Source organism: Toxorhynchites rutilus, chromosome 3, assembly GCF_029784135.1.
Source record: "Toxorhynchites rutilus septentrionalis strain SRP chromosome 3, ASM2978413v1, whole genome shotgun sequence".
Classification (NCBI taxonomy): Eukaryota; Metazoa; Arthropoda; class Insecta; order Diptera; family Culicidae; genus Toxorhynchites; species Toxorhynchites rutilus.
In genome coordinates this window covers 161,100,528-161,113,667 of record NC_073746.1, presented here as the reverse complement: position 1 = coordinate 161,113,667, position 13,140 = coordinate 161,100,528, and the positions used below count along the sequence as shown (strand labels likewise).

At 41.2% G+C, this 13,140-nt stretch overlaps 1 protein-coding gene across 1 annotated transcript in view; it reads left to right on the top strand.

The window, feature by feature from the left end:
• Positions 1-11,889, top strand: part of LOC129773613 (uncharacterized) — an 84,699-nt gene extending 72,810 nt beyond the window's left edge. The window contains exons 5-6 of the mRNA XM_055777251.1: positions 11,564-11,615; positions 11,695-11,889. Of these exons, the coding sequence (XP_055633226.1) occupies positions 11,564-11,615; positions 11,695-11,889 (247 nt within the window). The remainder of the gene's footprint in view (positions 1-11,563; positions 11,616-11,694) is intronic.
• Positions 11,890-13,140: the final 1,251 nt, after the last annotated feature.

Sequence of the window (13,140 nt, the reverse complement as noted above, 5' to 3'; positions counted from 1 at the left end):
GAATAGAAACAACAAAGGGGATAGCGAAAAAAAGCGAAGTAAACTCCACCCTTGAATAGTAATAGCTTGAATAGTGAATAGCAAAGATGAACCGAATCCGGCTGATAATTTTACTGTACCTGCTACTGAAAAATCCTTTCTGAATCTCTACTACCAGAATATGAGAGGTATGCGAACAAAAATTACACAATTCTACTTATTTCTGTCCAGCTGTGACTATGAAGCTATTGTGTTGACTGAAACGTGGCTCCATGCTGGCATCAAGAATTCGGAACTCTCTTCCTGTTATAAAATTTTCCGTTGTGATCGAAGTACAGCCACCAGTGACTTCATAAGAGGTGGAGGAGTTCTAATTGCTGTGAAATCTTAAAGTAGATTGTAACTCAGTAGCTATTCTTGACAGCGATGATTTGGAGTAAATTGCAGTACGCATCATATTTCCCCATAGTTCTATCTACATCTGCAGCATCTACATACGACCTAACTCGAGCCTTGCATCGTATTCCGGACATACGAACGCGGCTAAACAAATCTCTAGACACGCAACGGAGTTTGACTGCGTCGTTGTTTTGGGTGATTACAATCTTTCAAATCTTGTGTGGACTTTTGAAGATGATGTGAACGGATTTCTTCCGGCAAATGCTTCCTCAGAGCACGAAATTGAGCTAACAGAATCTGAAATGGGTCTGGTGCAGGTAAACTCGCTATCAAACACAAATGGGAAATTGCTTGATTTGGCCTTTATGACTGATCCATGTGACACGCAGCTTATCGAACCGCCATCTCCAATTCTAAAAATTTACTCTCATCATAAGCCGTTTACGCTACAATTACAGACAAGTTACAACAGCAACCTAGCGACGGATGAACTTACTACAGTCATGGACTTCGATTTCCGACGATGTGATTTTCATGCACTGAATGTAAAACTGGCTGATATTGATTGGATTCGACTGCTGCAAAGTACAACAACGAACGAGGCTGTTGAGGTTTTTTACGAACGACTTTTGACATTTTTCGCGACAACGTTCCACTCAGAAGAAGGTTTACGCACCAAACCTTCAAGCAACCTTGGTGGAATGCTGAACTTCGCCATTTACGTAACCGTTTGCGAAAGGCTCGCAAAAAATACTTCAATTGCAAATCAGACAAAAACAAGAGCATCCTACTTGAGATGGAAACTCATCACGAAGAATGTCAAATTTCATGCTTCCGTGAGTATGTAAATCGTGTTCAGTCAAGCCTAAAAGAAAATCCGTCGGGTTTCTGGTCTTTTATGAAAAATCGAAAGAAAGAGGGATCGATCCCGTTAAATGTTCAGTACAACGACTGCACTGCAAATACAGCTATCGAAGCAGCAGATCTATTGGCTGAGTCTCTGCAAAACGTGTATTCCTCTGAATATTTTGTTAACTCTCCTGAAAGTACCAAGGATATCACAAGCATTGAAATGCATTTGCCACCAATGACAGTTACTCGGCATGACGTACTTGGCGTGCTAAAAGGTCTCGATGCTAGCAAAGGGGCTGGTGCTGATGGTCTACCGCCGTCCTTCCTCAAAGAATGTGCTGATTCTTTGGCTTTCCCTATCGCCATGCTATTCAACCGATCACTACAGAGCAACATTTTTCCTGATGCATGGAAAGTTGCCGCTAAAGTTCCGATACACAAATCCGGGAGCATCAACAAAGTTGAGAACTATCGCTGTATTTCCATTTTGTGCTGCATTGGGAAAACTTTCGAGAGGATTATCCATGGAGTGCTGCTGAGATATTCGCAGTCTTATAAGCGAATACCAGCACGGATTTATCAAGAAGCGCTCCACGACATATAACCTGATGAGTTATACATATGAAGTGAACAAAGTCATAGAAAAAAGCGGCCAAGTCGATTCCATCTACGTTGACTTCTCGAAAGCTTTCGATAGAGTTCCACATGAGCTGATGATCAACAAGATGTCTCGAATGGGCTTCCTTTCATGGGTGACTGAATGGATCCGATCATATCTTACTGATCGTAGAGCTTACGTTAAGCTCGGTTCGACCCATTCTAAGGAAATTGCGATTACTTCGGGTGTGCCACAGGGAAGTATATTGGGACCTCTTCTTTTTGTTTTGTTTGTGAATGACCTGTGTCTACGATTGCAATCAAAATTGCTGCTGTTTGCGGATGATCTGAAGATATACCGGACCATCACTTCAGCTCTCGACTGTTGCGCCCTCCAAGCCGATGTCAATGAACTGCTGCGCTGGTGTTCTAAAAATGGTATGGAGATAAATATTGCGAAGGCGAAAATAATCTCCTTCACACTTAGACAGTCGTTCATTCGCTTCGACTATAGTACAAACTCGGTCTCCCTTGAGCATGTAAACTCTATTCGTGATCTTGGTGTGATAATTGATAGCAAGCTGCAGTTTAACGAGCACATAGCACGCCTCGATTTTTTTTCAAGAACAATCCCAGGTCTTTGTTTTATTTTCGATTGAGCTATCGAGAAATGTATCGGTACGTTTCAAAGGAAGAGGTTTCAATTATCAAAACTGTTTGATTAAATTTATCTTCTCTTAATTGGATTTATTTCAAACTAGATTCAGATGATTATATCTAGTCTAAGCATTGATTGACGCATATCAAATGCAATAGTTGTAGTTTTAGGAAAATAATTTAATTTTCAGAAAAAAATACTGAATTTTTTTTTTCAAATCGTACACTTGAAAAAAAACGGTTCAAAAAACTAAAAGTTGACTTTCTCAAAATGGTCATCTCAGATTTTGATGTAATGGTAAACAAATACACCACACATCGCAACTTGTGCATATTTAAGGCAAAAAAGTTTTTCTAACAAAAACTTTTTCAAGATTTTTTCTCTAAACTATTATTTTTTTTTGTGTTCAGATATAGAAAAAATCAATAACAACTAGAAATGGATTTATGGTGGCCCTTGGGTGCTAAGGTACAGTTTTCAGCTTGTTTTTTGTAGTCAAATACAATATGTTTCGATTTTAGTTATGCAGTTTCTAATCTAGTAGAGCCATAACAATCCAAACGCATTTTTTCTCGAAACGAGTTTTTTTTTCAAACTGGCGTACACGATATCTCAAGTTCTACTGAACCGATTTATGTCGAATTTATATGAATACAATTTGTAAACATTTCTCTATCGCATGAAACAATAAAAATCACATTGTTTTAATTTAACTATTTCAAAAAAAAATCGGGAAACGTGAAAAAAACCTTCTGTACACCATTTTTTTCTATAAATAGCCGCCATTTTGCCAAAAAAACATATGTTAGACTTGTCCGAGGTTCATGCATTCAATTCAGGAGGATACTATAAATTTTCGTTATAGGGTTCCATATATAAATTCCTGATTTCAGATTCCAAATTCGGAAATTCGGTTAGTTCCGAAATTAGTATGAATGTCCTTTGCTTGATTAATTCTCGAGTATTGTAGAAATTTGTGTTTCGTTTGTATGGCAGCCCCCCGTAAAAACATTTATTGCACCCTAAAACCTTCACATGCCAAATTTGGTTTCGTTTGCTTGACTAATACTCGAGTAATGCAGAAATTTGTGTTTCATTTGTATGGCAGACACCGCCCCCCCCCCACCTTAGAGAGGGGGGAGGGGTCTTAAACTATCACGAAAACCTTCCCCGGCCCCAAAAACTCTTACATACCAATTTTCAGGTCGATCGGTTCAGTAGTTTCCGAGTCCATAAGAATCAGACAGACAGACAGACAGAAATCCATTTTTATATATAAAGATTGAACGATAATCGCTTCTATAAAACGCTATGCCGATTGCTACGTTTCATTTTCTTACTCTTAGCTAGTTCTGATAGAAATCAATAACAAATTCAATTGAAAAGATTATGTTTTCATTACGCTGTGCACTGCTTACGTAATAAAAAGTGAGCAAATAACCTAATAAAACGAACAATACAAACCTCTTGCATTTAACGCACACAATAGTTTGGGTTACGTCTGGCGAATCACAAAGCAGCAGCATGCACAAATTAAGTTTGAAATATTTATTTGATTCGAGTGTGCGATCCGTTGAACAATTTCTGCTGCCGCACTACTAGTTGTTAAGAATGCTGCGCTCTGTGAGTGCCGAAGTGGAAAACTTTCCTATTCAAAGGAATTTTTCTTCCTGGGGGTGTTCTAGTTGAGTTTCATCAGCTTCTAAGAATCTCGTCAAAATAACACTCAAGGTTAGGAAAGAGTGATATTAGGGAAACTGTGTGTGTGGCTTCGAAATAAGATTCTATTGTTCTCCAGAGGAGCGGTGAATTGGCGAGAATGAATGCCCATACAAACAAAACAAAATAAGTTAAAATAAATACCGAGAGCACATACTTTGAAACTAAGCGAAAGTTTAGGGTTTTCATAACATAGTGGGGTGTTTGATGGAAAAATGAGAAACACATCCTACCCACAGCCAGAACGGGTTCCATAGCAATCGTCGTCGTCTATATTTCGGCACCTGTGAAGATTCAAAGTGATTCCGAGCACACTCAAATCAACATGACTAACTTCCATTTGGATTTGATTCATCGTATAAAAATTTCGAATGACTCTCATGAATTTTACGGAAAAGTCCTTCGTTGTCATCTCCACATACTACTGGATGGATATGTTCTTGAACCAGGAATTTCAAAATCCGCGAATAGCGATCGGATTCATGTTGCTGCCACCGCTTTCGGAGAGGGATTCTATGTTACACTCCCATACCCATCCGTCAGAGAAAGCCTTCTGAGCCGCTGCCCGGTCTCCCATGGGATGGAAGTAGCAGCAGCAACAGCTGGAATGTCGTACACGCAGCATGCATTATTCAATATTCCTTCCACGAGCACTTGGCTTGGCGGAATCGAACCGAACCGCTCGCACTATTTCCAATCGAATTAGCATGTTTTGCCCAGTGCACCGCGAGAAATTCGTTTAATGGGAAATTCCACCCGGCGGAGCCGCCAAAAAATATCGTTCCACAGAACCCTTGCCATGTGGTGGTTCATCTAAGCATGGGGGATTTTTCCCATGTCGAATTATGCACAATGCCTTTGGCGTAGAATTCATCAGCCGAAAGTCGAGATTATTCGTTCCATTGAACAAGCAGTTGGGATTCTTGATGGAGGAGCAATCGTGGACGCTTAAAAATATTGACAGGAGACTAGGATGAAATTATAGTACAACTTATTCAAATTAGTTAAACTTTTATATTAAACTAGCTGACCCGGCAAACTTCGTCTCTAAGCGCACGTTCATGGGTCCAATCGCACAACTGTTGGGCTGCCATACAAATGAAACACAAATTACAGGGGGCGTCTTTATTCTATCATAGTTTCTGTATAAAACATTTATTCCATGTAACGGAGAAACATGTTATTTGCAAGTGGTTGCAAAATCTTGAACGAAAATTGTCTTTGAAAACAATCTGATATTATAATGATGAGTTTTGTTAGAAATACTAGGAATTTTAAAGTAAAAGGTCGTCGAATAGACGATCAATCAATGAACAGTTCTGCGATTGGACTCATGAACTTGCTCATAGTAAGAAAACGTGGATGTTTGAAGGTATTGATAACAAAAAACAAATGTTGGGCGGCACCAAGTTTGCCGGGTCAGCTAGTGATAGAATAAAGACAGTCTTATATCGGACAATTCCTTTCTCGAGTTTTGCTCTTATCAACACATTCGGTGATTTATTTTTACTTATATAGATAGACGAAGATATAGGAGTGCGTTTTATCACATTGAAATTCATTTCAACTCTCGAACAAAAATAATTTCGTTAGCGCAAACATCTAATGAACTATCAACGCTTGTCACTATGTAATTGTAGAACATATGTGAATTGAATTTTCCGAATCCTCCCATTTTCCTTCAGAGTTTTCCGAATATTTTCAAATATCATGTTTGGTTGGAATATGTTTGTTTAAAATATTTGTAATATTTTTATGGAACCCCATTATAGAAACAATTTTCATACCCAAAAACCCTCACATCCCAAAATGTGCTGGTTTAGTTCTCGAGTTATGCAGAAGTTTGTGTTTCGTTTGTATGGCAGCGTTTAGAATTAGGTAGGTTAATAAATTAAATAAGTTAGTTATAAGATAAAATACAAGCAAATTAGAATGTAGGAAATTCAAATAAACTAGGATTCAAATTAGCCATAAATATAATTACACACACATATACACACCAATCGAGTCGGAAAAGACGCACCATGCAAGATATGGGGTGCAGACTAGGGGGGCGTTGCTGATTAACGGTCAGCTGCATCCCAATAGGAAGTATCCCATGTCGGGCATACGTACAGAGCACTGAAGACTGCAACATCCCAATTATGAGAACACTTGTAATACTAACCTCGAGCCAACCGCGAGTAATCGGTTATATAAAGGGTGTGTCACACCAAATTGCATCACGGAAAAAACGCTGTAGAAATTTAATTTTTAGGAATTATATCTTCAGCTTTCGCTTATATTCAGATAAGAGTGTATAGATCACGTTGGCCATGCTTCACTGTCAATTTTTCGTAAATTTGGAAAAATGTCGTCGAACGAAAAAGAGCGTCGTGAATTAATCCTGCGCACTCATTTCGAGAATCCGGAGTTGTCACATCGGGACATCGGTAAGATGCTGGGAATCGTCCAATCCACGGAGTACTAAAACGATACTTCGAGAACCTAACCATTGACCGGAAGGTGAAGAACGGCAAAAATGGATGCTCCGTCAGTGAAAAAGATCACAAGCGCGTAGTTAAGCAGTTTAGACGTGATCCGAGAAGTTCGGTCCGGGATGTCGCCAATAAGCTGAATTTGTCAAGTTCATTCGTCCAGCGGACCAAGCAGCGGGAGGGCCTGCGTACATACAAGGTTCAGAAGGCTCCTAACCGCGACGAAAGGCAGAACATGGTGGGGAAGACGCGAGCCCGGAAGCTGTACACCGAAATGCTGACGAAGCCGCATTACCTGGTAATGGACGACGAAACCTACGTCAAAGCGGACTTTCGTCAGCTGCCGGGCCTGTTGTTCTTCTCCGCAGGGGACAAATTCAGCGTTCCGGAGGAGATTCGCAAGCAGAAACTATCCAAGTTTGCCAAAAAGTACATGGTGTGGCAAGCGATCTGCTCTTGCGGAAAGCGGAGCGCCCCCTTCGTGATGACCGGCACGGTAAACGGGCAGGTTTACCTTAAGGAGTGCCTACAGAAGCGCTTACTACCACTATTGAAGCAGCACGAGGGCCCGACCATATTCTGGCCGGATCTCGCTTCGTGCCACTATTCAAAGGACGTGTTGGAGTGGTACGAAGCCAACGGGGTCACCTTCGTGCCAAAGGAAATGAACCCGCCCAACGCGCCGGAGCTTCGCCCAATAGAGAAATATTCCAGAGAACTAAATCCGATTTGATTGGTATGCAATTCGTTGAAATCCGTTCGCAGCAAAAATAGTTATTAACGCTAACTTTATTACATAAAAACGTGACCTGTTTTCTGATTTGGCACCCTTAATGTAAGACGTTCCTCCAACTTGCACTCTGATCACGCGTATTCTAGAGCTTGCCACTCAGAATGCATTCAAGGCGTGTTATTTGGCATAGAAGTCTCAACTAAGTACTAATAAAAATGACGCAAGTAATACTACGTTGAGACGGCGAAGTTCCTCTAGGAACGTTAGTGCCATTGAAGAAGAAGAAGAAGAATGTAAGACGTAGTCCTACGTCAATATACGAATGGAAGTTGATTCAAGAGACTGAAAAAATCCCCTATGCACAAATTAAACCTAGTTATATTGACTGTCATTAGAACTTTGATATACTAAAGTGATTAAACGAAAGATCATAGCAATCATCACTATAAAATGTATTATATTGAGCGCTTCAAGACTGAATATCAATTTGACATAATGTAAGTGGATCTGAATGAATTTAAAACTTTTTGCGGAATAGAAGAAAAAAACCTTGAATCAGGCTAGGTAAAAATCCAGAAGCAAGGAACAAAGTTGTCGCCTTTTATTATGTTATGTCAATCCCTCTTTGATTCTTCAACCTTGACCTAATAGGGACAGAGTCATGAATTGATCATACCGTTTTTTTTTCAAATACTGTCGTACGGTTGGCAGTCATGTCCAGCTTCCGAAGCCGAGCAAATCCATAACGGAAGAGGGAATATTTTCGCATTGCAGAAATGTATACGCTCACCAATTTTGCATCCATTGGCCGCACTCACATGTCGCGAGTCCTGAATGCGCTGGATTATAAAACAAACGGCAGATAGTGAAAAGTTGGACCAGCAAATATGGTCTTTCCCGTTTGCGGTTCGTTCTGGTTACGCCATAACTGGTTGCTGAATAAAAGATGAACGTCAGCCATGGCAAGCACATGCCAAACGGTTGTCGCCACAGGATCGTGTTGGTATGTTTCAGGAATGTGGATTTGACACCTCACCGGAAGCACAATCGCCATTGTGTTATGATTGATCGTTGATTGATGTGGACTTTATCACGCTCAACCCGGCGTGAAGTATCTTTAGCTCTGTAGCTTCCAGTTTCATTTGACAATGTGAAACTTTTCTAAATCCAATGCTCGCTTTCGTCATAAGGCACTGTTGATATGTGTTTCTGAAGGTGTTTTAAAAGCACACTTTAATAGTAAAAACGACAACCTGTCTGAACGGATTTTCTATTCAGAGAACTAAGGGCTGCTTAAATCACCATTCCGTGAATGGAATGTTATGTACAGGGGCATATGTCATTATCAGTTGAAATCCAATGCAGCGATTTCCTCTGGTTATTGTGTTTATATAACATTTCCAACGGCTGTTGCGAGCTATAATCGTGGAGTCTCGATTATGGTGTGTACTGTTACAGTTTCATTCGCCCATCCGCCCATTTGAGTCCCAGAGAAACATGCAGTATTAAATTAGAATCTACTCAATCTAATAACACGAGAACATTAAAATTTTAATTAAAACTTAATTCAATCGCCACTACCAACCAGTCCGGAATCATTCAGTGCGGATCCGATAGGATTAAAAATAGATATGTATAGCCTCGTTGGTCTTCCCGGTGTATCTTTCCGTCCGGGAGCGTTTCCTCCGGCGGTGGTGTGGCCTCGCTGCCTGCTCACACATTGAAATGAATGCGGGATCACGCGGGAAACTGTATCCAATTTCATTCCCGGCCATCCGTCCCCGCACGCACCGCCTCACCGAAAAGGTTGAGTGAGAAATGAGACCAACGAGAGTGGAAAATGAGCTTTTCCACGGCTTTACTTCCGACAGCGACGAGATGTGCATTTGGATGGTAAGGAAATACATTTACATCCTTGGACGGGGAACTTTCTCCGGCATTAGTGCTCCGTATGTTCGAACGTTTTACTACGATGGAAGGATGCGGGGTTCGAAACAGTAATCCATGTCGGGAGGATCGCGAATGGACAGAGAGAATCACGAACGGAAGCCTACATTGTTGAAGTAAGCGAAAGTTCAAGCATCCGGAATAACTATTGCAAATTGCTGGAGCAAAGAGCACATAAAGTTGCACCTGCTATCCTGCCAACATCGCGCTTTCCGCAGCAAGATAGTATAGAATACATAGTGTTGAACATCACAAACATCATTTTCACCCTTCTTACTGACGGTAATTTCAAACTGAGCGACACTAGCTAAGTGAAAGGTAAACGAAAGGTGTTTGGAGTGTTGTTGATCCGATCAACCGAATTGTTACTTTTCGTTTTTTCGCTTATTAAAAGTCATTACTTTTCTGTTGGTGGGAATTTTCAGCCATAATGTTAACATTTTGCTCCTTATCTTGTCTTGTTGCGCAGGGTGTTTTTCAAAGGTGTAAAATTTTCAAAAACAGTGAACGTTATGAGGTGTTAATTACCGTGAATTTTGATAATTGAATATTCGAAGGGTAAATCTTTGCTTTTTTTGTTTGATAATGATTTCCGGCGTATGGCTACCGTGGTTGACTCGGAGGAAGCATAATCAAGGAGTACCATTTTCGATCACTTTTGACGTAGGAGCAACGTCCAGATTAACTGTTATCTCGAAAAGCCGATTTATGACGAAATTTTTTTTTCGATGTTGTAAGTAGCGTTACCTCAGGGTCGGCACTTCACCAGAAACACGAAACGGACTCACGACTTAAGCGGTAGAAGGTAGAATAACTATATCATAAGTTTTGTGTATAATAAGAAAATATTGGTAAGTATTATATGCATACATAAAGTCTTGTCCAGTTAGAATCCGTACGGAAGAAATCATTTATATCTCGGAGATAGAATGACATACAAAAAAGAGTGATCAACCAAAAGAAAGATATATTCTTGCACTTTTACAAAAAAATGTCCTTAAAATTATTTTTCTTCATTTCTGATGAAACTTCTCACTTTTCTGGTGATTCCTCCCATCAAACGTTGCACAGCGGCAGTGTCGACCTCTGTGGCCAGTTTTTTCCAGAATCTGGTCATCCCTGCAGCGTCCCGAGCCATTTTTCCGGTCTTCTTTAGCTTCCGCTTCATAATCGCCCAATATTTTTCAATTGGGCGGAATTGGGGGCAGTTTGGTGGGTTGAACTCCTTCTCGATAAAATCCACCCCGTTGTCGCGGTACCACTGGAGAACCTCCCGGCTATAGTGGCAACTCGCTAAGTCAGGCCAAAACTTAACGGGACCATTGTGTGCCTTTATGAAAGGCAACACACGCTCCTTCAGGCACTCTTCCTTGTACAATTTCGAATCCATGGTCTTTGTAGTGATGAAAACCGGCGTCTTCGCACCACAGGTGCATATACCCTGCCAGATCATCATCTTCTTGGCAAATTTGTCCATGAACATGAACTTGAATTTGGCGGGGACATCGCCTCGTGCCGTGGAAAGATAAAATTTTTGTCCCGGAAGTTGGCCGAAGTCCATTTTTACATAAGTTTCGTCATCCTGGAGCAGGCATCCATGGTACTTCGTTAGTACCTGATAATACAACTTACGAGCGCGAGTTTTCGTCACTAGACTCTGCTTCATCGTCCTATTTGGTTGCTTGATTGCTTTGTAGGAATGAAGTCCAGCTCGGTGAATGATTCGTCGAACGGTACTACGAGCGGCACCGTATTTCTGAGCGATATCATGTTCGGACAGTCCAGGGTTTGCTCTGACGGTTCTCAACACCTTCCAATTCAGCTGACGATCGTAGGTTCCGCTTCGACGCTTCTTTTGAACCGCCCGGTCCACGCTGTTCCGCTCGCGGAATCGTCTGAGCACATCACATACGGTAGTTTTAGCGATATCCAACTGTTTCGCGATCTTCGCACCCGACCACGTTGGATTGTCAACGTGGGTGTGCAAGATTAATTTTCTTCTTCTGTCTTCCATGTGGAATAACTCCGGACTTACGGCACGAAAAAATTTGAAACTTTTACCACCAGAAGAGGAAACATTTGTAAACAAACCGCTGTAAAAACTTTCTTGCAGCGGCCACTGACTGTGCCGCTGTAAAATGTGCAACGCGTACGGATTCTAACTGGACAAGACTTTATATATTTTTATTTATTTTTTTTCAGGTTAGTAGGATTAGTTCAACGATGCGGCCGAACAGGAGCTGCTGGAACGCAGGTAAGTTGTCGGATACGGAGAAGAGAGAGAGAGAGGTTGGTTTGTGGTTTCTTGGATTACTCACGCACGGTGCCCGCAGACGGTGGTCGATCACATCGGTTCAGCCCGGTTTTCACCGCACTGTTACCTCCAAAACATCCGATCGACCCACCCGAACGCGTATGGGTTAACGATGACGTTTGGGGCTCGTTGCCCACCGCCACTTTTTCGAGGTTTCTCCACCGTCGGATATCTGCGAGGAGGGCGGATGTCACTCGGTGTGGACGGTTCCTAGGAGCTGCGACTTTCCGGCCCCTATTTTCTCTCGCACTTCTACTTTCAACTTCCAAGTAACTTCAACTTTACTTTTTTCTTGATATCTAAATCGATCTGATTTCTTCGACGGTCCGTGAACCAAGAAGGAGTCGAGTCATTCTTCTTTCCTTCAAAGCTCGAATCCTTCTTTCTCCCCTCCATTTTCATCTCTCTTCGCTTAGATATTTTCTCCTCTCTCACTTTTTCTCTCCTCCTTCTCTTCCTTTTCCGGCCGGAAATTAGCCGACCAGTTAATATATGTTAGAATAAGCGCTTTTATTAATTTTACAGTGGGTTTTCGTTTGACAGCATGCGGTGTCTTCACAGGTAGGTATTAATGCTGAGTAGGTAAGTATGAGTGTTATTTGATTGAGCTTTCAAATTCTTTTCTTATTTTAATTTTTTTGTTCCGGTTTTGCTAGCAAACCGTAACAAGGTAAAGGTAAATCTCGACATTTCTTGTAATTCTAAGACATTTGGCATCAACATTTTTTGTTTAAAACCCCGATTTCCTTTACTCCCTCCTTGGGTGATTTTTCGGTTTTCAGAAAACTTAAATTTCCACATCTGCGACAATAGTAAATGAAGTCCAAATGAGCTAATACTTTGCAGATGGTATTTTATCGTGCAAATTAACATTTCGCAGGGAGTCCCGTATGAAAATCGAGGTAACTATTTTCATTGGCACCCTAAACCATTCGTTTTGTCTCGTATTTCGAAAAAAACGACAAAGTCCCAGATCGTCGATTTTGAAGTCAATTTGAAGACATTTGGCATCAATTTTTTTTTCGAAAACCCCGATTTCCTTTACTCTCCCCTTGGGTGATTTTTCAGTTTTCAAAAAACTCAACTTTTGACCGCTGTGCGACACTAGTAAATGAAGTCCGATTGAGCTGATATTTTGCATAGGGTAGTTTTTCGTGGGAATCAACATTTTTAATCCAGTTCGCTTTTAAAATTCGAGGGTCACTTTTTCCCCATAGTCAAATGGATCCAGGGCATGCTCACACATAGACGAATCACATCGGAGCTAGGCGGGTCGTCAACATTGCAATCACAACGAAAGGTTACCCACAAGGAGGGGTTTCATCACCTCTCCTTGGGTCACATGTAGTTGACGACCTTCTGATAAGTTTAGAGGTAAAAGGATTCGAAGTTGGGGGCTTTGCCGATGATCTAGTCATAACGGTACGAGGCAAATTTGACGACGTGTTATCGAGCAGAATGCAGA